This window comes from Tetrao urogallus, assembly GCF_951394365.1.
Source record: "Tetrao urogallus genome assembly, chromosome: 6".
NCBI lineage: Eukaryota > Metazoa > Chordata > Aves > Galliformes > Phasianidae > Tetrao > Tetrao urogallus.
In genome coordinates, this window is record NC_136819.1 from 45051083 (window position 1) to 45075054 (window position 23972).

Consider the following 23972-nt stretch of genomic DNA (forward strand, 5'->3'; position numbering starts at 1 on the left):
CATCGTGTGCAATGGCCAAATGTGCATTACAATGCCAGACCATCTGTGCATCTGCCAGCCTGGGCTGCATGCATATGTTGTTGGGAAGGGATGACAATGAAGAATGAGGAACAGTGAATAGCAGCAGTCTCAGTTTTGAGGCATCACATGCAGAGCTTGTGCTGGCATGACACCAGCAGGGAACTGACTCCACATTTCTGGTTATTCGGTCATTTATACTCATGTGCAGCTGTCAGCACTCCTGCCGTCCCCCAGGGCTGCATACCTGCAGGGTCCTGTGCTGAATCCAAGGAATTAAGCTAGGACTGATCTTCTGCTGGATATTTCTGGGGAGAGACTGGACTTGGCAGCAGACAGGAATGAGCAACAGAGTTATGCAAAGAAGAGCCCCAGGCACCTGACAACACCTTGGGGAGAGGCCGTCAGCTGCAGGCCCTGGGGCGAGGGCACACCACGAGTTTTACGGCTGGGCAACCAAGCACGAGGAAACTCTGCTGGTGCAAAACCACCATAAGACAAACAGTCCTGAAGTCAGAACTGCCAGAGAGAACAGGAGAGGAAGGAGAGAGGGAGAGGAAGAATCAAGCTTTTACAAAAGCCCTCAAATTGCACCTGCAAAACTTTCATCTGGCATTACAGCTGAAAAAGTCAAAGTAGATTTACAAAGACGTCCATGGACTACTCCCCTCTCCTCTGAATTCAAGGGATTAATCTCTTTAATGCAAGTTACTGTGCCTGGCAGTGAGCTGCCTGGATGGAAATCCCCATGCTGGAACTCAGAGCTGAGGAGGATCTCCCTCAGAAACCATGGGGCACCTGGCCTGGTCGAGCATATCACGTAGAGCAGGTCAGCATGTCCTCCCTCTGGAATCTCTCAGCACTTTGAACTGGTGTCTTGACATTCAAACAGTAAGAAAAAAAAAAATGTTACAGATGAAATTGTCACTTTTAAATACTCCTTAGGACTTTGTTCATTGGCTTTGTCATGAGGTATTGTCACACTACAGACCAACCAGTTAAAGAGGTACAGTCAGTCTGGAGATCTGTGGCCTCTTCTGTTTAGTCAAGGCAGTCACACCGTGACTCATGCTCTGAACCTCACATGAGAAGTCAGCAGACAAGCTTTTCAGGAGACTTTGACCAAGTTTAGTTGTGTAATCTGGCCAAGGTCTCCTCAAACACTTATTTCCACAGAAATATTGTGCAACGATCACTCATCTATGCATAGGCAAAGGATCCTAGTGTGCGAGAGAGAAGACCTGCTGAACCTAGCAACAGCTCTCAAGAAAAAAGAAAAAAAAAAAACTAAACCCACAAAGCCCAAGAGGCCACTTTGTGCCCAGACCTGGCCTAATGCCACACAGTACCAGTGATGAAATCTGTCAATAATTCACTGAAATAATTACATTGCAAGGTCAAGTACGACCTAAAATGAAAGTCATTGAAACTCAAGGCAGTTTTCATGCTGAATTCAGCTTTGGGCATCAGCATGCATCATTCACCAACCTGATAGGTACTTTGATAGGTACTTTGCACAGAATTCTATTTTCCATCAGGCGTGACTCAGGATGGCGGGGCCACACAGCCCAATCCCTGCTGAAAGCCCTGCTGCTCCCAGGATAGCTCAGCCTTGTCCTTTCTGTGGTGCATGTCCCAGGGCTGGAGATCATGCAGACCTTCAGAAGACCTGCTCCAGTATTTCAACCACGTGCACTGTGAAAACTGTGTTCCTTGTCCTCAGCTGGGGTAAAACCCCACTTGTCCGACTAGGTGGGAACCCCAGGAGGGAACTCCCTCCTGGCACTCTTTCCAAGGTCAGGGCTAAACACGACTATTCTGCACAACACACTCTGACCTGTTCTGGTAGATGCTGACAACTTACTGGGAACCAGCAGCCTTACTTATTTTTAAGTAGTTATTTCTATATCCAGTGTTCTAGGAATTGTAGTCTGTGCAAGTATGTGCCTGAAGGAAGAGTAAGGGTGTTTGTGCTTGCACAATGCACCACAAACTACTCCTAAGACTGACCTTGCACAATCTTAAAATCATCTTCTAATCAGGTTCTACCACCATCCCAAAATAAAGAGCCTGCCATACAGGCATTAAGCCAACATGATGCTATTTGGAGACCTTAAAATAAATGTATTGATCAGTGCAGGTGAAGGTTGTGGGTCTTCTCATTCTGCAGAGTTGTTTCCTGTGTGACTGTGTGGATAGATATCTCCACATTTCAGCTTTGCATCCTCTCAGCTGCAAGTGCCTGCAGGAGAATGTGAACAAATCTGTGCTAGCAGTTGGTTTTTCATTTAGCAATTACTTGTTGAAGTCTACTCAGCCTACTTGAAGTCTCTCAGCTGTAGAGTGATGTAGAGTATTTGTGAAGAACCTGGAGGGCTTTTCTTTTTCTTTTACATTACAGACATGAAAAACCAAAAGACAAAATGTATGCCTGAATGCTGTCTTGTTTAGCCTTCCTTCTTTCTGTCTTCAGGAGAACATCTGCAACACATTAATGCAATCCAAAATTTCACAACCTCTTATTTATAGATTTCCATCCATTTCAAGTTTTACAATTGAAAGGAAACCAGCTACATTAACAAAAAAAAACAAAAACCAAAAAACAAAACAAAACAAAACAAAACCCCAGTATCTGAACTTTCAATACCCTCAAGGCATAAACTTAAATTTCTCAATGGAGTACACTTGTGTTTCACAGCTTTTTACCTTGTCCTACCCGTTCTGAAGCTAATTGCGCTCTTAATCACAGCTGAAAGTGCTAATGCTCCGGGGTTTGATTCTTCTTAAGGTAAATGAAAGTGCAGGTTTAGCTCTTTTCTCTTTTAGTTCCTTGGAGTGGACTACTCCAAATTCTCACCATCTTGCAGCTCTATGATTAATTTTACCCTGTGTTTTTTCTTTTCTCACAAGGATGAGATAATTTTTCCTATTTATTTTACATTTTGGGAAGATCTCTGAAGTATTTCTGCATCCTGTCTCCATGCGTAAAAAGGTATGGACAATTTGAGGCTATTTGGAAGCACCTCATAGCTTTTAATTTGCTTTCCTGTTTGTTGTTTATTGAATCATCTCTAAGGAACGTGCCTTTAAGTATGATCTGTGGGTTTTGCATTTCTGTTTTGTTGTTGGTCTTGTTTGATACAGTCTGTTTTATAAAACCTTTATGGAGGTTAAATAACCACTTAATGCACTGTCACGAAGGAACTGGCTCTCAATTCATTTCAAGAAATGAGACACTTAACATTGTATTGCCCAGTAGGTTGATGAAATTATCAACTTTATTCACAGACAATTCCTGAACTCTGTGACTTCCCACACATTTGTGTGTACACACATTTTAATTATAGCATAGTGGTGCTAAATTTACAGCATTAAATACTTGTGTTTTTTCTTTGGAAAACAGTGTTTTCTACCCAAAAAGGTTTTTTATTGTTCACATTTGAACTGTGCTGTTAACATCTGATAGTTCTTGAACACAACAATTTGCTTCTTTAAACTGTTAAGGAGTTAAAGCTTAAAAAACAAACTTTGGTTTCTTCACTCTTCAATCAATCTGCAAGTTAGTCACTGTAATAGCATTCATTATCATTAAAAAAAAAAAAAAGAAAAAAAAGGTAATGGTTAGCAATGCTATAACTTTTCTTCTCCAGAATCTGAGTCAATATTTAAATTTAGCACAGATTCAGAATCACTGTTGATGCTATGTAGTGTTCACCCAGAGATTCCCATCTTGAAAGCTCCATGTGGTCTGATAAAATGGTTCTGTGAAACCATTGAGCTGTTGGCAGGTGGGAATGGGGGGACAGTGCTGGCAAGCGATGTAAGACTGCTGGGCAGGTCCTGCAGCTCCTAGCACAGCTTCAGCACAGTGGTGGACTCTTCATGTTGCATGCACAGAAAGTCTGGATTATTTCAGTTAAGAAAAATTATCACTTGCAGTAAGGGTTACATTAGACTACTGTTTCCATCAATACCCACGGCACACTTGATCCATAGCCAAGAATATTCTGCAATGGAGAACAAAAACAGTAAGAAAATGTTCAGGTTCATTCTTCTCAAAAAGTTTTCTAAACTGACTGTAGTGGGATGCCAACAGGAGTACATGCCACCAGGGCACACAGAGCAGCTGTTCACCAGCTGAGTTGTATGTTCGTTCCCAAGCTATTAGTCCTTCCTTGCTCTTCTGCTTGTGTGTCTCACAAGCTAGGACCCATCCTCTCCCATGAATTACACCCTCGTAAGTCAGTATTCCAAAGCAACACTTCCTTGTCCTGACCATAACTCTTTAGTCTGGACCCTTATTTTCCTGTTTTCCTGCCACGTGCTTATGGATGAGAACACAGAAGTGCTGTGGTCTGAGTCAGAAGCTGAGGGCACAGAGGAGAAAAAAAAGCAATTCCTAACTTTGCTTCAATGTGACGTTATACAGAAGTTACAGAACAACGTGTCTGTCCTGTAACACTGATGTGTCGTGCTGTTTTGAAGCTATGCTCTGCAGTGGGATCCTCTGACAGGCTTTAATTTTACCAACAAGCAAATTAAAGACTTGGAGAACTGGATACTTATGAGAGGGAGGGACTAAATAGCATGTGTTTTCCAGAATTTGCTTATATGGCTTTAGATCTGGTACTAACAAAATGGTCAACAGAGGAGAACAATTGAGATGCTTGTAGTGTTGGGCTCATCATCCTATTAGCGCTTTTTTTTTTTTTTTTTTTTTTTTTTTTTTTTTTACACCACAGACAAAACTACATAGAGTATGTGGGAACCTCCTTACCTGTCAATGGAGTATCTTCCTTCACAGACATTGACCAAGGCATACAGTTGTCTCAGTGCATACTCATACTGAAATAAACATTTTTTAATAATTTGAAGGATGGATAGCAGATATTTTTTATGCAAACTAAGTTGTAGCAATACTTCAAATATGCTATTAACATTCAAGGCACTTATTTGCTGGTCCGAATAATCTAATACCAGGCTAAATGCATCTCTCTTCTGTGTACTTTGTTCTTACAAGTTCATTAGGTAAAGTCAGCTGCTGCTGCACACTAGCCTGTAGGCGAGGCTCACCAATCCAACCACTTGCAATACAAAAAAAACAAATAACAGCGTGCGCGTGCACACACACACACACACACACACACACACACACACGAAAAAAAAAACAAACCCAGCAACAGCGAAAAAAATCCCCTAAGAAGCACAAAAGAGGAACTAGAAGTTTAACGAATCTTCATGGCCTCCTAACAGCCTGGCTAAACAGAAGCTCCAGTTAAAAGAGTGCCTTTGCTTTGGATTTGCCAGTAGTGCTTACATCTTGTCTAACTGGCAGATAACTCCATTGACTTCTGCTAAAATCAATAAATGTTCACAGAATCATAGGTTTTGGTTGGAAGGTACATTTAAGATCATTTAGTTCCAACCCCCTTGCTGTAGGTAAGGGCACCTCCCTCTAGACCAGGCTGCTCAAAGCCCCATCCAGTCTGACCTTGAATGCCTGCAGGCAGGCAGGGCACCCACAGCTGTGCTGGACAATCTGTTCCAGCGTCTCACCACCCCCATAATAAAGAATTTCTTCCTAATGTTAAGTCTAAATTTAACCTTTTCCAGTTTAAAGCTGTTTCCCCTCATCCTGTTGCTATGTGCATTTAGGAAAAAAAAAAAAAATCCCTCCCCAGCTTTCTTGTAGGCCTTCTTCAGGTTCTGGAAGGCTGCTGTAAGGTCCCCGTAGAGCCTTCTCTCCAGGCTGTAGAGCTCTAGCTCTCTCAGCCTGTCCCCATATGGGAGGTGCTCCAGCCATGTGATGTACCCCATCGCAGAGCTCTGCCTGCTTAGGTTATCTTGCCTGATTGACACCAGGATTGATTTTTCTAGAACAAGAACTGCCCTCTGTTATTCTTCTCTGAACAGAAGAATACACACAACAGAATTTGGTCCTTAAGTGAGATCTCAAGAAGAAAGGGCAATAATAAAGCAGCTAAGAAAAAAGGAGCTCTGAGGATTTTCAGTGAGACCATGATAGTATCAAGTAGGCTATGAAAAAGAACTGTACAACAAACAGTTATAATACAGAAATCTGAACATACTATGAATTCAAAGTGATAGTGCTGTTTCTGTTTTTCTAGTAGTAATGCTTCAACCAAAAATACAACATGACTTACTTAATACTTGGATTTCTGGGAAAGGAGATGATGAAGGGATAGTTCTAAGTAGTAGAAATTAGTCTTTTTGTTTGCTTTTTACTGAAGATCTTTTTAGTAATGTTCATCTACAAGTGTGGTGAAAGTAGTTTCCTGCTTCCAAAAACATTACTCATCTAAAAATAAAAATAACCTGTAAGCCTCTCCCCATGCTAGCTTTTAATAAAAGCTGACTTTGCAGATCTGACAATGACTTTTGAGTTGGTGGTGTTACTGGTACATGTATCAGGTTATATCTAATGCTTGTCTTACCAAGGGAGTGTGCCAGTTGAAGCAATGAGTTTTGAAGTGGTTCACTGCTGCCTGATAGCAGTCGTAGTTGCTGATGGTCAGCCTGTCTGACAGGATCTGGTTAGTCAGTTCTGTTGATCCTGTTATTAAGGTGATGATCTTCCGCATGGATTCCTGGATATATTCTTTAGCCTGCACGTAAGACAAAACTTTAAAATATGCTTTTTTTTTTTTTAACCCGAATTTGAAGACTTTTAATGGAATTTTTCTTTAAATCTCTCTTGGCCCTCAGCTCTTGAAATCTTTAAGGAAATCAGTTTTGCCTCCTACTTTTGGTACAACATTTTGGACCTTAACACTCAAATGAAAACTAGGGAGAAAGAGACTCCTTGTGCACAAAAATAACTTGTTCTCCCTCTGGTGTTCTGCCAGAAGAAAGACAATGAATTATTGATAGTGATCACACTACTGCAGAAGCTTTTTGATGTGGGAGACTTCACTTCTACTGTGACAAGGTTAGCTAATACCAAAAACTAACTCCTGACAGCAAGAATTCCTATGGACAGAGAATGGGTATTTCTGGGCAATAAAAGGTGCAATGCTGACTTCTGCACTTGCTTACCTCTATCTTTATAATCACTACTTTAAATGCCTCTGGGAGTAAATCCCTAAGTTTTAAAGGAAGAGTAAGTTGTCAGCTAGAGGCTAGCAGTCTGCAGACTAATTCTGTTAAAAATTGTAGAAACTGGAAACAATCCCATTGGTTGAGGAATGTGACTTCTTACTATGGACAGAAATCTGACCTGGCATACAGTGTAGTTTTACTGTTGTTTGTTGGATTTGTTTGTTTTTGTTTTGTATACCTCCAGGTGTGCCTTCATCTCTGCAGCAATCTTCTTAGCCTCATACATATCATTGGTAGCCATCAGCTTTCGTTTCATGATAGCAAGAGGGACGTCAGGACTAGGAGTCAGGTCGTGGTGTTCTACAAGTGGCAGAGAAATGGGGACAGCTTTCTTCCCCGTGCCCTGAAACTGCATCACTTTCATAGAGGAGATGCTCTGAAAGTTAGAAAGTAAATAAAAAAACTGTCAAGCACTTCCAGTTGAATGCTTTGCTTTGCTGTGCAAATCTAACTCTCCAAACTTGCTCTATTAGAAAAGGAATTCATACGCTTGTAAATATTTTTATTTCTGACTATCTAAGACTAAGGCTGCCAAAAATCTTGGAACTTCTATTTCCAAATATCAGAAGAACTGTCAGGTTAAATAACCTGTTTGTTTTTAATAATTAGTTAGTGTGTTTCTATAAACACATTGAACAATAGGACTATTATAAATGACGTGTCATCTTTCAGCTCCTCTCGTTCAAGGGAACAATATACTTCCTTAACATTATGTCAATATTCACATGTCTAGAAGTGGTAACTACTTGTATTATACTTGATTGATGTCAGGTTTATTTGTGTATGATGAGCAGTTTCATTTTTAAATTAACTTTGCCAGACTGCTGTTTGTTTTTGTTTTAAAGGGAAAAAATGGATAGGGCAGAGAAGGTTTTAAGGAAGTCTGCTCAAATACCTACTTTGTTTCCATACTGCATGACATGGCTGGTGTTGGTGCGCTTCTTCACCAGCTGAAACTGCTTGTGCAGTGTTTCTTTTCTCAGATCCTCCTGCATAAAGAAACTTCCATGTGATCACAGCTATTTAAATTCAGCTGTTACAATAGAAACCTGTAAAAGGCTGTGGCTACCAGTTTGTAGAAAGAAGTAGAGAGTAAGAGCTAGAAATCTTTGAAACGCACAGAAATAAAAAATGGAAATGAAGATTTGCCAGGATATTCCCAAATTGCTTTTAGTGATCTCTTAATTCCCAGCAAATGGGCAAGCAGGGAGAAGACTAGCCTAAGAATCCAGACTTGTTTCACTATTACCATTTTCCATTATGCTAATAAATGGGTTAACCACAGTTCAGTATTTAAGGATCTCTGAAGCACAAATGAAACCTACTCACCTGCCAGATTAAACAAATTCAGATATGTTGTACCAGATAGTAAACTAAGGTGATGTGAACTTGAAACTAGAAACTAGTCGGTTTCTATGACTACTAATAAAAAAGAGTAAGTTTCTGAAATAAATTCAGTTGCCCAAGATTATAAACTTCTGAATAGCAGTTAAATACTTTTATCAAGTTTGTTGATTTCAGTCTCACATAAAAACAACAAATCCTCTAAAACAACTTTTTTAAAGCCCAGTGATATTTGTGTATAGAAATATAAGCAATCTTATCTAGTAACCTACCATATCTGAATCTTCCATCCAATTCACACTGTACCAGTCACCAAGATAAGTCTGCCGTTCATCATCATAGTAACAGGCATAAGATGACTCCCTGGGGTTGGCAGCAGTTGTTGCGTAAACTGTAAGACAAAAGCAGTTTTTTGTGGTTTTGTTGTTGGTTTTTTTTTGTGTTTAACATTCCATTTACTCCATGATTGAGTACATTGCTGCATGTGATATATTTGCCTAAGGATTTTGGCTATCATTTACTTCTAAGTGGTATGAAGAAAAGAAGCTAATTAGTAATTCTGCTCAGTCAGCTTCTGCACTGTTTTAAGAACTTGCTGTGTGGCCAGCAGTGCTTAAGCTGGAGGGAAAAAACACAAACTACTTTCAAATAACTGCCTGACAATATTGCACAGTCACAGTCTATACATTTGTACTCCTAATTACAATAATGAGGATTTGTTCCTAAACTTGGAATAAATTCTACAAATTATCTTTTGCTACTTGCTAAGTAATATTATCTCCAGAACATCATTCTACATTGAGGAAAAAGCTTAGATCACCTCTATACTATCTGTCTCAAACACAGTGTTTCCAGTCAGTCCTCTCTTACACAACATTTTAAACATTCCCTTACAGATAATAAAACAAAAGCTGTTTTGGCTTTTTGTCAAAGTCAATTCAAGGCATACTTGCGTGACTGGAGTCCAAGTTTCAAAAATGAAAACTGCTATGCATGCTTAATGTATAGCTAGTATTGTTTTCACTCAGAATGTTGCTACAGTTCAACAGCCAAAAGAGTCTGAAATATTATCTGTGTAGTGAAGTAATGCCCTTAGCATCCTTGAAAATGCTTACTAAGAAACCATTTGTAGTTCATAACAAAGTTACTTTCAGTTAAAAATGTTCAAAATAAGCTGTAAGCTTTGTAGCTCACAACTGAAGGCTGACAAGAACAGCTTCTGGTTCTAACGTAAACTGCCAATTTTCTGCCTTTGTAAATCAGTGGTAGAGCTAGCAGTAAAACCACTCACCAAACTGGAGGTTTCTAATAGAATAAATTTTAAAACGTGCTGATTCACTGAGCACTGTGACACATTCTGTGAGAACCTGCTGTAAATTCCTGATGAAGCTGTAAGACTGAGTGGCTGCCAGCCAGGCTACTACAGGGCCAAAGTCCTACAAAGCTATGATATGCAGGTGGCTGGGTCCTCCCTGGAATCAGAGCTTCACAGCAATGAAAAAAGCCAGAGTGTTTGCTCTCCCAACCATGGAGTAGAAAACCTTGAAAAGGTTCTCATTCCTCGTACTAACCAAGGCTAAACTCCCAGCTCTGTAGTAGAAAACTGAGAAACTGAAAAGTTGGGAGTTCCGCTACCTGGCGTACTGCCCAAAGCAGCGTACCAAAATTGTCTGTCAATCCTGTATCCTGACTGGTACTAGAGGAAAGTGTCAGCAGGAACAACTGTTAGCAATGCTGAGACTAAGAAATGTCAGTATAACCTTAGTGGTTACCAGTTAAGGACAACTACGTAGAAGAACTTTTTCAACTTCTCATTTGCAAGAAACAAAAGCCTAGATGGCCTTTACAGGATTCTGGACGGTTTTTAAATGGTGCTTCCCATAAATGGAAAAGGTAACTTTCTCTAATCCTTTCTAGGGATGCACATGGCACTTGAACCTATCCCTTACACAGTATCTGTTTAGGTCTTGCCTATGACAGGTTGAGAAATCTATGTCCATTAAGTTAACTGATGGCTCACCATTGATATTATCAGCTAAATGATTCATCATAGATCCAGATTCACATGCTTCAATGTAGAACACCATCTATAAAATAAATCAGAGACTTTAATAAATTCCACAAGGAAACTGAGAAATCTCCTTCACTGCTTTTCAGCTGTAGTTAGTTTAGCTGAACTGATAATCCTGAAACAAAACCTACTTCTAACATTACAAAATAAAACAAAAAAGTAAATAGATCATTTTTTTTTCTTTTTTTGGGGGGAGAACTAAACTATGTGGAAAAGGGAAACAGTCATAATGGAAAGATGCAATCAACCTCTATAGAATCCAAAGGGATCTAGTGGCTAACATACAAAGCATATATCAAACACAAGTCAACCCTTAGGGCTAGCAGTGTACCACTAATGCAGGTAGTATATCTGGAACCTATGACCATGTATGTGTTCCTAAATACCCCCAACTATTCTACAGATAGAATAACCAGCTTTTAAAAAAAAAAAAAAAAAAGCTACTGTTAGATGCTAAAGACTAGTCTTTCTGTTTACAACTACTTGTAATGAAGTAAATGCACAGAATTCTCTGATAAGAGGTGCAGCCTTTTCAACCATATTAATAACTGTTAGAGAAAAATAAGACACGTATGATTATTCCTGTAGGAATAGTGTAGTCTGAAGTGAAAAAAGCACAGGAAGAAAGAGCCAAGTATGCATTATAAGGGAGTGAGAGTTACAAATGTTGTTTTTTCCATTGGTTACATTTATACGTTCTAAAGAGTCTAGTCTGTATCTGTGCTGCATCAATTGCAAACATCCAGAAAAGATGGAAAGGGAAAATGTGTAGAGGATCAGACCTGTAAGTTATAAATTCTAATCCAAATCTTACAATGTGGCACCAACTTCTTTGTGCTTTAAATTACTCTGCAAGTGAAGACAAACAGCTCTCTTCCATAGCAGCAGTTCTTTTAATCATACAACTTCTAACATGCTTGTTTACCTTTTGGTACTTTTTGTGATGATACATGTACCAAATGGTCTTGTTTAAGTCCTTCACGTGAAGCTGTAAAATAAGAAGGCTTCTGTTAAAATCACTGATGTTCAAAAGACTCACAAGTCATTTATTAGGAACAACTGTTATGAATATATATGTATGAATAAATATGTATGAATATGTATCGCTTCACCTTTAACATATTTTATTGTTATATTATATTTTATGTTTATATTTCACCTTTAACATATCCAGTGTTTTGGACATCTGAAACACAATGTTCTAGTATTTACCACTGGAAAAGATGGTTAATGGTGCTAAATGATACATGATTCACGTACTGCACTAGAAAGCAAGTCCCAACTATGTGAAACAAAAACAGGGACGATGAAAAGAACATCGCTCCTTTTCTCCCTGCAATCCTTAATATGGCAGTGCATTGAATATTTTAGAGTTTTGGATGTATTACTTAGTATTATAGTATGTCATTAAAAAGATAGGGTTTTTTTTATGACAAACTCCAAATGCTTACATCATCATCAGGAAAAGCTAGAAGTCCTGGAGCTCCATGGTCAGTGAAATAAACAAATACATGATCCTTGGGACCACTGTAAAGAGAAAATTGAAAGAAATTATTTTTAATTGCTCTAACCTAATCTTTACTACAACAAGCATCATCTGCTGCTCAATACCAAGGCATGCCAACATTTGAAAATAAAGCATCTGAAACACCTCATGCTCTTGGTAGTAATTTTTTCTTGCAAAGCATACTACTGTGAGTGCTTTTGAGAAAAGATGGGTGTCTGAAAGAGAAATAAGATCCAGTATAGATTGTTAGTCCCTCAAGCATGGGGACAATTGCTGGTTAGGCTGCAGATGGTAGTTGGTAGGAGTACAACTGTTTTGCCCATCTTAGAAATCTGTTATACTGTGGAGATTTGCAGCATTCTGGTAAAAAAATGGATTCCTTCTGTAATTACATTATAGCGAGGCACCTGTAATATGTCATAAACCACAACATGTTTTTAAATAAGATCCTCTGTATGTTTATGTACTACCTTGTTTTGATCTGTACAGCTATACATAGCCAAATCAGTACCAGTCCATGTCTCATGAAGAGCTGATCTATACACAAACTCACTCTTTATGCTAGGTAGGTTCCTTGTACTGTGTGGCACCACAGTTGGTTGAACATGGTTGGACTAGATGATCTTGCAGGTCGTTTCCAACTTTGCGATTCTATAACACTGTATGCTCGTGAGTGATGATTCCCTGAAGTTTGCAGCAGATTTTACTGCTCTCTAAATCAAATAGATAACGTTTGGCTGATGCAAAAGTGTTGCTCTAACAGTCAGATCTCCAAAGGGATTTGTGTTCAGGGACAATTTCAAATAAATTGTATAAACAGATTGGAAGGAGTCCCCAAGCCAGCTTTCTGCCTGGCCAACAACCTGTTGTCTTAGGGAACAACCTGGAAAGCAATCTATAAGACTTGTGAGCAGAAAAAATAATGGAGTTCTTGTCCCACCCAAAAGCAGAAGTGAGGGCACTGACTGAAATTCACACAACAAAGCCTAACAAAAAAGGGACTGGGACATATTTGTCTGCCACTCTTGGCCGTTTTCTGGTTTGTTTTATTTTGTTTTTATCAGGGTTCAAGCTGTCCTCCCGAGTAGCTAAGTGTCCTTGGCCCTCTGCACAGCCGCTCCTTTATGTGACTTCAAGATTTTACAAGTGAAGTGTGTTCTGAAGTACACTTTTTTAATAGGCTAAAGAATGCTTTATATTCATTGCTTGGCTCATTGCAGCTACTAGAAAAGAACAATCTAGTACCTGTGCAGCAATTTCTTAACTTTTTACCTATATGACCTGCATATATTATTTTCTATCTTGCTTCTTTAGGAGGGAATATAAACAACTGAGAGCAGTAGATTATTCAAATATTGTCCTGCTCCTTCATTGGTTTTTTTCTTCCCAATGCTGGAAAACGACTCTTCTATTTCATTTCTTAGTCTGTAAAATGAACTGTTGGATGGAGACAGGCATTTACACAATTTTTATTTAACTAGGTTACTTCTTTGAATAGGTAAATTTTAATTATTTTTTTTACGAGAATTACAATACATAGAAAAATGAAAAATATGAAAAATATCACTAGCAGTACTGAGTCAGAAATATTATACACCTCAGAAAATAGGCATCATATTTCACTCTGTAGATACCTGGCATAATTTATTCATCTTGCATCTTCTTAAGAGGTCTTCCAATTAGGCCCTCAAATAGATTGCTTGCTTACTGAATCAACAAAGTTCTATAAACCTTTATAAACTACACTCATTAATTACAGGTATTCTACTTGGCCATTCTAGTATTTATTATTGTTCATATATTAGAATATTGCCAAACTTAAGCCATATTTGTGCAACTAAGTCGACCAACACTTTTAAGCTACAAATCCATTAATATGTAAGGCTATGCTACTTTTTCAGCCTCAAAGACTTTCTGCATTAAATATAAACCATAATTCTATTTCATTACATTCAAAGCCTAAATGTATCTGCATCTGCCAAGGCTGGGATTAAGCATGCAGTTCTTTCAGCTGATGAGCTGCTGAACCTATCTGCCCCACTACCACTGATTGCCATCTCTTACCACTTCACTTATAAAACTGTTAGTGTATGTCAAACCAAGCCCTCTAAGGTCTCCAAACCTTAATAGAATTCTATTTTTATAGATCTCCTTCCAAAACAGGAAAAAAATAATAACAAATAACTGACATATACACCTTAATACAATTGACACTGTTTTCAAGAATTTTTACACCCTCATCTATACTGGACTCTCTACCAGTAAAATGTCAGCTCTAGTTTACCCTCTTCTTTTTCTGAAATCAGTACTGATGTGCAACATGCATGCAATTATTTTCTAAATAAAGTTTCTCTTACCTTTTCAATACTTTTCCTGATCCCACCCCCTTTACTGCTTCTGCATCCCCTCTGAGAACAGCAAGGAAATTCTTTGGAGTAACATCCTAAGAATGTAAGAGGATTTAAATTAAACATATTAAAAAAGAAAAAAATCAACAAAGTCTATATTTAGTAAGATGGCTTCTGAAAACCATAACTCATGTGTGGGTGGCAAGTTTAGCTGGCCATTGATACTCAAGAACAACATTTCCTCAGTTTCCTGTATTGTTTGTATTCTGAAAGTAATTTGCTTTCTGATACTTCAGCAGTTTAAAAGAAGAATGCAAGCCAAATTCAAAACGTGGTCTCGTATTAGAGTATGGATCTATTCATTCTGTATAGTTATCATTGGAATTCCCTGTCTTGGTTCCTACTTAGATTTCCAGGGATAAAATAGTCTTACTGCTACTATGGAGCTCAATGGTTATAGTTTCTTGAGATTTATGTTTTGGAGGTAAAGCCAAATTAAAAGACCCTGCCTTTGCCAACTTTCACCCATCTCTTCAGCCCTACATCCAGGTCCTTGCCATTGCATTACACTGACAAAATTATTTCTGTATCTAATTTTTTAACTATATATTAGTATCATCTGGAATTTTAAAAAATCCCCAAAGGAATTTACTATAATTTTAGCTTCAATGGCAGTTTCCAGTCTTGAACCTAACTGCCCAACTGCAGGGTTGCATGTGTAGACCATATTAGCCACTGATGACTCACTCAAATACCAAATCACAAAATCACCAAGTAACTGCATTACACTTCTGATTTAATGAAACAGACTTGCACAGCTGTCCTTCAGATTGAGTTTAAACATTTTTGTATGCAGGACAATGTGAGGATTTACTTTTATGACCACTACTTTGCCTCCAAGCATCTAGTGTTTACATTCATCTTATGAACAATGAGCTTCGTGCCAAACCATGCAGGTGAATAAGCTGACAACACTGGTTAAAGCTGAACAGTTTCCCTGAAATCATGTTTCATTCCTACCTCTTTTGTATAGTCCTTGGGCACTCCAGCATACACATCTGTTCCATTAGGTCTATTGATGACAATGCCTTTTGTTGGATTTCTGAAAGTTTAAAGCAATATAAATACAAAGGATTAGTAATGTGCCTTACAAGAACCACAGAACAGAGGAAACAATTTAAAATGTCCTGATTGGCCATCTTGCCTTCGAGCTATGAACAGTAGCACCATGTATTGTTAAGTGATCACAGAATACAAAGGCATTTACATTTCAGTCACTTCACATGTTCATTGTAGGTGTCCTTAGACTCAGAGTACTTGAAGTATCCTACCACAGATTGTGTAGATTAACCTGAGCATATAGGCAGGTGGTCTGTTATACTGTTATCTCCCGCTTGCACTCCTTCCTTTAATTCCTTTTATTCTCTGCTTTGCTATGCATGCTATGCCTGCTGACTTCTGCTGAAGTTGTCTCACAAATAGAGGCTGTATAAGCGAACAGTTTCACATAGAGAACAACGATATAGGCAGTGATCAAGGATGGGTCATGTACGTTTCTCTGTTCGGTGCACTTTCTGGAGATTAGTCCATTTGATATGTGACTCATAGGCTTTTTATGAAAAGATGTTGAGATTCCCTACGTGTGTGCTTTTAGGTTATCCACTGTAAACTGTTATGTCTGGGAGGTAAGACCCCTTGCTTTTGTAACAGTGAAGAAATTATAAGGAGCTCTAAAGTCCTCAGTGCCACAACAGAGGTTGAGATGTGGAGCAATGCTTAGAAAAGCTCCTCTGCATATCTCAAAGCAAATTTACAGTGCTGATGGATAAAACTTCTCTATGTATCTCAGGCAGTCTTAACAGCTCTTCTTACAAAACTACTACAAACTCAAAATACATTAGTGACTATGGCATATTTGTATAAAACAGCTTGTTACCAATGCACATTCACTACTTACTCGTCATTATCAGCAATGTCATCATACATCATGACAATTATCTGTTCATCTGGAATTCCATTTCGGTGTACGATCTGGTATGCGTGGCATACATCTGCCTGTAAAAATGTAGGTTTTCATTATTAGCTTTAATGGAGACTTCACGCTTGAGAACAGGAAAAATAGCTTTGTGGACCAAAGACCAAGCTATTGTTCAAAAGAAACTCTATCCTAATATTTTCTTTTCAAATATAAGAGATTGAGGGTTGCTAGAAGATTGAAATGCACAGATGTAATCCAGAATTGTCTTTCTCTTATTAGGAACAGTTGTAGTAATAATTAAGACTAGGATTAAAATCTCTCCAGTTTACAGTTTGTATTCAAACACAATCTAGAAGTTCCTTGCAAATTAATAAAGATAACAAAGTTTAACAAAAGGAACTCAGCAACGTTCCATGTTGTGCAAGGAAATCTAAGTGAAAAAACTTGCCCACAGACAGATCCAAAGTGCACTAAGCAGAGGAAGATTGGATTTCCACCAATTTCAATTAGTTCAGCAACAAGGCTGCATGACTAAGCAGCAAAAACTATCCTTGGCTCAAACAAGTATAGCTTACTAATATCAACTCTGCAAAGACTTTTTTCTTAAATTTTGTTTTACTAAGTGAGAATTTTGATTAACCAATAATTCCTTCTTAATTATATATTTCTGGTAGAGTAACACTAAAGTATATTCAGGGCAAGGATTTCCACAGAAACCTGAATTACAGAATTTCTATTCAGGCTCTTTTCCTGACTCATGCAGGATATGAATAAGCAGATTTGTTTTTTACAGAACCACTTTTTGATGGCAGAGAAATAACAGTACTGATTGAAACAATATTACAGTAAAGTATGAAGTTCTATCAGAACGTAATTGTTCTTTTTTTTTTTTTTTTAGACTTGCAGTCTGTGAATGATTGAATGGTTTATTAGCAACTGCATTTTAACTCCAGAACTATAACCTGTCAGATGCAAAAAAAAAGTGCAGATTTAACAGGAGAAATCTCACCTAAAAATATTTTAACTTCCCATGCAAGCCGGAAACAAGCTTTAAAACTTATTTCTGCTAAACTCATTTAATTATTTTACACACCAAACTAAAATGGCTTAAGTGGACCTCCGTTTAGTTTAGTTTACTTAGATGCATTACTGAATTCTACTAGTTTCATCTAAAGGACTGTAAAATCCTGTCACTTTCATTTTGCATGGCTGAAAACAGAGGGTAGTTGAGCAAGACTATGAAGGGTGAGTCAAATTCAATGCCAATGAACTCTCTCGGAGGAATATGTTTCCATATGACTAACTCTGAGTGTTAAACTATCCCTACTAAAGCAGTTTTACTTCCTACAACACAAGTCAGGGTAGGTTCTCTCCCTCCTGTCTCAATCTACCCCTACAGTTCACAGTTCTGCAGTTCCTTGAGCAGCATTATGGGAGCTGTTGCTACATCAAGCCAAAGACACAGGTTATCCAAAGTTATAAATGGTACTACACACAATGCAAAACAGCTGAGTGCAGACTTGACTAAACAGGTATTCGGTTTTCAGAAGCAACCCAGGCAAAAACACTAATCAAGCATCTGTACACAAACTGATGAGTAGATGGGTCACAGATCTCCCACCCTTGAGACGCAGTACATGTCTTCTGCTAGGCTGATAGACACAGCTACAGTCAAGCAACACAAGGAAATGCTTAGGCATGTTATAGTGATAGAATATCAACACATTCAACCAACAAATGTCTGTAGGCAATATGGTTAGCCTGTTGAGACTTTCTGAGGTGCTTTAAATCAATACCGAAGTACCTCAAATTAGTTCAGCTTTGTAATTGCATGCTCTCAGCTTTTTTTTTTGTCTGCTCTTCATTCTGATTCATTGACTGTTTGCTCAATGTATCCTGTCTTACATGTATCTTGATGGTAACTTGAAGTCAAGGTCAAATTATTTAGTGTAGGTGGAAACAGACCAATCTGATCAAATCCCATCAACCTTAATTTATGCCTGTTTGGATTTTTGCCCCACCTTTTAAGCCTTTCGCTATGAGAAAGAATGTCTACTGGTAATACAGTGATATCACCAACATAGGCTATTGTAGCAAAACCATGTTTTGCTACTAAAACTCCCTTACGTAGAATAGTTTTGAGGAAATATTTTTGTGTGCGTAGTTAGCTGACCACACCAGCTACCTTTGATGTTGATCACATGCACTTCTTCTTCCCTCCCATATACTGAAAAACAACCTCTATAAAACCAGAATATAAACAGTCTGATGCTAGAATAGAGAGGCTTTTGTGAATCTACAGTATTTCCTGTTATCAGTAAGTGCTTGAGTAAGTACAGTTGCTTGAGCTTTGCTTCTTACACAAGTATTTTTGTAGCATAGCTAAACATGTAAACTACTCTAAAAGAGATAGCTAAAATTGTTCCAGGTCCCTTGTTGGTATCATTCTTGTTGATTTAGTACTTGATATGAATTCTACGAACATTTACTGCATAAAATCATCGCTTAAATCAAGTCATGTTTTTGTGATCATGATTTGGTGTGGATAGGGATGGCTCTGTTCTGAAGGGCAAAGATGAGAAAGTCCAATTATACAGGGGCTACTGCTCAACAGTGCACAGGTGTCAGCTGTAATGGAAACTGTTAATGGGATGGTTCAGACTTCGTATCCCCATGTTAAGTCTAAGCCTGTTGCCACCTCAGCAAATTCCTAAGGAATATCTGAGCTTAAATCCACTTAAATAATTAACTCCTGCATCTTGAAAGCACGCCAGTCAGGTGGAATCTCCTTTCTCTCCTGGGGTAAAAACAAGAAACACCAACCAGCCTTACTCCTTTGTCACAGAGCTGTTTAAACATTCAAGTTAACACAGCTTTCGAGTTGCCTGCTTTTTTTTTTCTTTTTGGAAAAATCAAGTTGTTTTGTGGTATGTACACACAAATATTTCCTAGATGGGAAAAAAAAAAAAATGGACTTCCCTGCAATTAGACACTTCTAGTCTTATGACTTCCAGCCTCATGGCTAAAAAGCACGTGTAACAAAGTGTCAGCTTCCCTGCAAAATGGCACTGCTCCTGCCAAAGGTACAGGGAAATTCTACGGCCAAAGAAAGAATGAACTCTTAACGTATAAGCATGGCAGAAGACTATGTCTGAAATGTCAGCCATGTTTCATTCCCTTTCTGATGAAGCATGCATCATCAATCAGTCAAAAACTACAGCTCTATTAAGAACTTAGGAAATGTTTAATTCCTGGCCCATAAAGCTCACTAACTATAAGACTGGAAACAATGACTGGAAACAGACCCATGCACCCAAATTTAAATGTTATAATTTTCAGCATTTTAATGTTGTCAGATTTCTCCTCTGGTATATGTTCCACCTATAGTAAGACTCAACACTGCAGTGTTGTAATAATGTTCAATATAATAATGTGATAATGTTCATTTATGGCTTTTGGAGTATCCAGAAAGCAATGGCCTGTTTTCTTGATCTGCTTGTGAAACTAGCTTTAGGTTGGAGTTGCTGGCACAGTTGCAGCAGTCAGAATAACTGCTGAGGAGCAGAGAGGAGTACATGGATAGTACTTCCAATGACCAAGCAACTCTACTAAAAAATACTAAGATATCAGTAAAACTGCTGAAGAATTGAGAAGCACCAAGCACCAGGCTACATATAGGTTAGTCTTGCAATGACAGTAAGCCTATCACATTGGGCTGAGCACTATTCAAAACATTTAACATTTTTCTTAGGAACTTGATTAGATAACTGCAAGAGAAAAGTTTAGATCATCCTGATGTGGTAGCCATCTCACTTCAGGCATCAGAGAGAAAACAAGTGCCCTTAAGGTCTGAATCTCAAGTACAGATGTGGGTTTTTCTCCTTTATTTGCCTACATTTGAGGTTTGCACCACTTAGAGTGGATCCTGACCGCTGACAGCTGAAGTCTTAGAAGGAGTTTCGGATTCACTGAGGTTGCAGGTGCAAACTCACAGTTCACAGAGTCTGCAGTCTTTACAAACTTGATACTGTCGGTCTGTACAGACTAAGTTCCCTACAGACTTTCAGGTATGACGTTAGAGATGTGTTTGATGACCTTTGCTCCTTCCTTTTATGTTTGCATAGTCAAAGGAACAACTTCTGCTACCAGCTACCTACTGTGGAAGGCAACAAAGAGCAGACAGACTTCTGTGTATGGACAGAATACAAAGCAACAAAAACATTAGGTGCAATACAAACATACGGCCTTATTTATTAACTGTACCCCAAAGAGCTGAACGGGGCAACCAAAACCCAGGCATGTGTTTGCCTGGTCTCAGGTTACAAAGGGATATACAAGGGGCACTTAGGAAATAGCACCCTAACTGGTAATGAGCAACTGGCACACTAAGTAACTACTTGCAGGAAGATTCACATCTACAGATTTTCAGGGAGGTTCTGAGGAAGTAAGGTGACTGTGGGAGGAAAGTGCATTAAAGCACAATTTATTTTCTTCTGCAATTTCTCCTTTGGAAAGAAGAATGACAAAGAATTAAATCTGCACTCCTAGAGCACAGCTTAGTTTCTGTTAGTATTATTCTACTGAAAACTGTAGGCTCACCATGGAACAATTTCCATGATGGATGAAGTGAAGCACACAGCTGGAAGTTCAAGTCCTATTCATGGTTCCAATGCACCTGATGAGCAAGCCATTTAGCACAGCACTTCTGCGTCCACAGTTGGAAATAAGGGAGCACTAACATATGCAGAGCATGGCAATCAGCCTGCATAACATTTCTAAAAGTCTGTAATGACCCCTGAAGTCTCTGTTAGCGCCCCGCCTCCTCTTTACAACTCTTCTGGAAGTCAGTCTATTGCTCAGCTAGTTTCACCGGGATTAAGCTTTCTTAAATGTTTGATATACTTGAATTGCACTTAGCAGCACGTACACAGTGCATTTTCCACGAGGTAGCTACTGGGTGTCCCAGTGTACATCTTTCCTCCACGGAGGTGGACTCTGAGGAGCAGCTAGACAAGACGGTAGAGGTTTCTGACAGCCTGTGTCCTGTGGGAATTAAATCTTTTGTAACAAACTAGAGGTAATACTGTCTCATTGCGAACAGACAAGTGAGAGCTCAATCCCATTCTGAAGGAACCTGCACACAAATTTATAATACTGATTTCATAACTTTGACAGGATGGCTAGCAGTGGACTCATTTCCTTTTTTCCCCAAATGCTAGCACTATTCCTGAAGCGAAAGGAGAGGTTAAAATACAGACATTTCTGGGATTTAAATGCAGTACCTGACACCGCGGATACTTTGCAGTTAGTTGACATTCCTTGTTCTTAGTTTTCTAGCCTTGAAAAGGTTACTTAGCAGACAGTACTTGAAAATTGAAAAGGTACTTAACTGACTGTTAAGTGCGACCACACTTGAAATGTAAATGTGAAAATCTGTCTTATCATCATACACAAACATTTGGGTGGGCATCTTGTGTTCTTCATTACTCCCTTATATCCGGCAGATAAACTTACTACTGAAGATCTACCAACAAGAAAGATTAAAAGCTCTATGCCTGATCAATAGTAGAAAAGGAATTATCATGAACCAAAGCTTTAAAAAGAAATTTTATTTAAAAACTGAATGTTGCAGTATTAATTCCTCTTAGTGGAAGAGAGCCAGAGAGACCGGTTACACAGCAATGCCAGCAACCACAACCTAACTCGGAATAATGTTACATTTAGACATGCCAAGAAGGGTAGTGATTAAGCACAATGCTTGTATTTTTGTAATTGTTTTCCGTAGGAATTTCGACTTTTCAAAATCTCATCACATGTAATTCCACCTCTGGTTATCAAGCGATTGTTACAGTGCAACAAGCTGGCACAAACCCCCAAAACCAGTTTGTCCAAGCCTTAAGACAGCGTTTGTCTCTAACAGGTTCTTCCTCAAATGCAACAACGTTGTCAGGCTGGTTCACTTAGCTTTAATCTCATCATTGCACTGAAAGCAGCAAACTGATTGCAAGCTGAAAGGGAAGAGAGGCATAAACATAAAGCCTAGTGCATGCAACACACAGAAGACTTGATTCTTTCCCGACTGCAACAAATTGACAAGATAAGGTCTGTCTAGTTTGTACAGGCAGCTGCATTAAAAATAATCAAGTCTTAAAAATGAACAAGTTTTGAGTTCAGAAAGTCAGTTTGATAGACGTACCCCATCTACTTAATGCAGCCTAAATTCTAAAATGCTGGTTTGCTACTATGTCAAAACCAGCAACAGTCTAGTAAAATATTTTTCTAACAGTTAAAAACATACAAATGTATACATAAGTCAGAATAAAATGGGCTATGTTCTCCAGAGAAGCAAAAGAGCATTCCATTTTGAGCAAGGACTATGTTTAAGTGAAGATGAATCTGTTTAAGGGATTGCCCAAGAATTCCCCAAAGGGAAAAAATGCTGTAGTCTCCTGACCACTAGTTACAAAAGTCCTGAATTTAATTAGAGTTAAGTCACAGTCTCATCTGTTCTGACACTCGCCCTCACGCCAGTGGTGACAACACAGCAGTTCCTGTTTCCTTTTCTCCTCTTTCAGCCCTGCACCTCAGAGCACTGTATTTTTCTTGTGGCAGCATAAATCTGAGACCATGCAGAATACAGCTAGCAAAAAAAGAACCCCTGTCTTCCAGTATACAAAACCCCAGAAAACATAATGTGTACATACAGCTTTAGCGGAGTTTTTCAATTGCAGAGAAGAAAGGAAGATTTTTTTTTTTATAATGTAAGCTTGTAAGAATAACAGACAGAAACATGCATGCCTCTCAAAACTAAAGTTTAATTCTAGACATCACTTCAAGTTGGAGTCAGACCTTCTAGCATGGTAATAAAATATTTAGCCTAAATGATACAGGTCTCCCAAGACCCAGAAGCATGATTAGAAGAACACTGCTCCTACTGCTAATGACAGCTTTTGAAAGGGCGAAAGGCTGGATGAAGCTGTAAACAAAAAGACTCAATAAGAGGAAAAATGAGGGGTAATTATTGGGTGAGAATAAGACAAGGCCAGGCTGTGCATGAATCTTGTTCTATTCTTTCACAATACTCCACACGCTCCTGGAAGCCCAGAAGCAGAAGCACTTGCCCAAATGACCTAAGTCTGAACTAGTCTAGACAGACTGCCATCTCCTTGCGAGTCCCGGAGCAGGCATTTTGTGGAGAGTGGTGTCAGCATGCAGCTCCTTACCTGGTGGCGGTAGTTGTACCAGCCATTGGAACCAGCAACAATCACCACCCAGTGCTTGCCTCCATCTTCGGGTTCTTCCAGGGGGAACGTGCTGATTCCCAGAGTGCAGCTTAGCAGCACAACCGCTTCCAATATCATCTTTCTTCTTTATTTATTCTGCAGATGGGAAGGAGAAAAAATCCTTAATGAAGAAGTTTGAAAGAAGTAGCTCAGAGGACGTAAGCCAAAAAAAAGTAAGCTAAAACAAAGTAAATGCCAGCAGTATCACAACAAGAAGCCCTTCTTGCTTGTAGACTGTTTTTGTATTCTAAAGACTGTTCAACCCACTGTACAATTTCTAGTCATATCTTCCCTTAGCACCAAG

The 23972-nt window shown here is 38.8% G+C and overlaps 1 protein-coding gene across 1 annotated transcript; it reads right to left on the bottom strand.

Moving 5' to 3' along the window:
* Window positions 1–3985: 3985 nt before the first annotated feature.
* LGMN (legumain) lies at window positions 3986–23746 on the bottom strand (the record flags this gene model as incomplete). The annotated part of the gene is made up of 13 exons (XM_079536873.1): window positions 3986–4025; window positions 4796–4863; window positions 6474–6644; window positions 7316–7513; window positions 8037–8126; window positions 8754–8872; window positions 10502–10568; window positions 11478–11540; window positions 12004–12079; window positions 14417–14502; window positions 15428–15509; window positions 16365–16462; window positions 23609–23746. 13 exons carry the CDS (start codon window positions 23744–23746, stop codon window positions 3986–3988), a joined length of 1296 nt encoding a protein of 431 aa, XP_079392999.1.
* Between the last annotated feature and the right edge of the window lie 226 nt (window positions 23747–23972).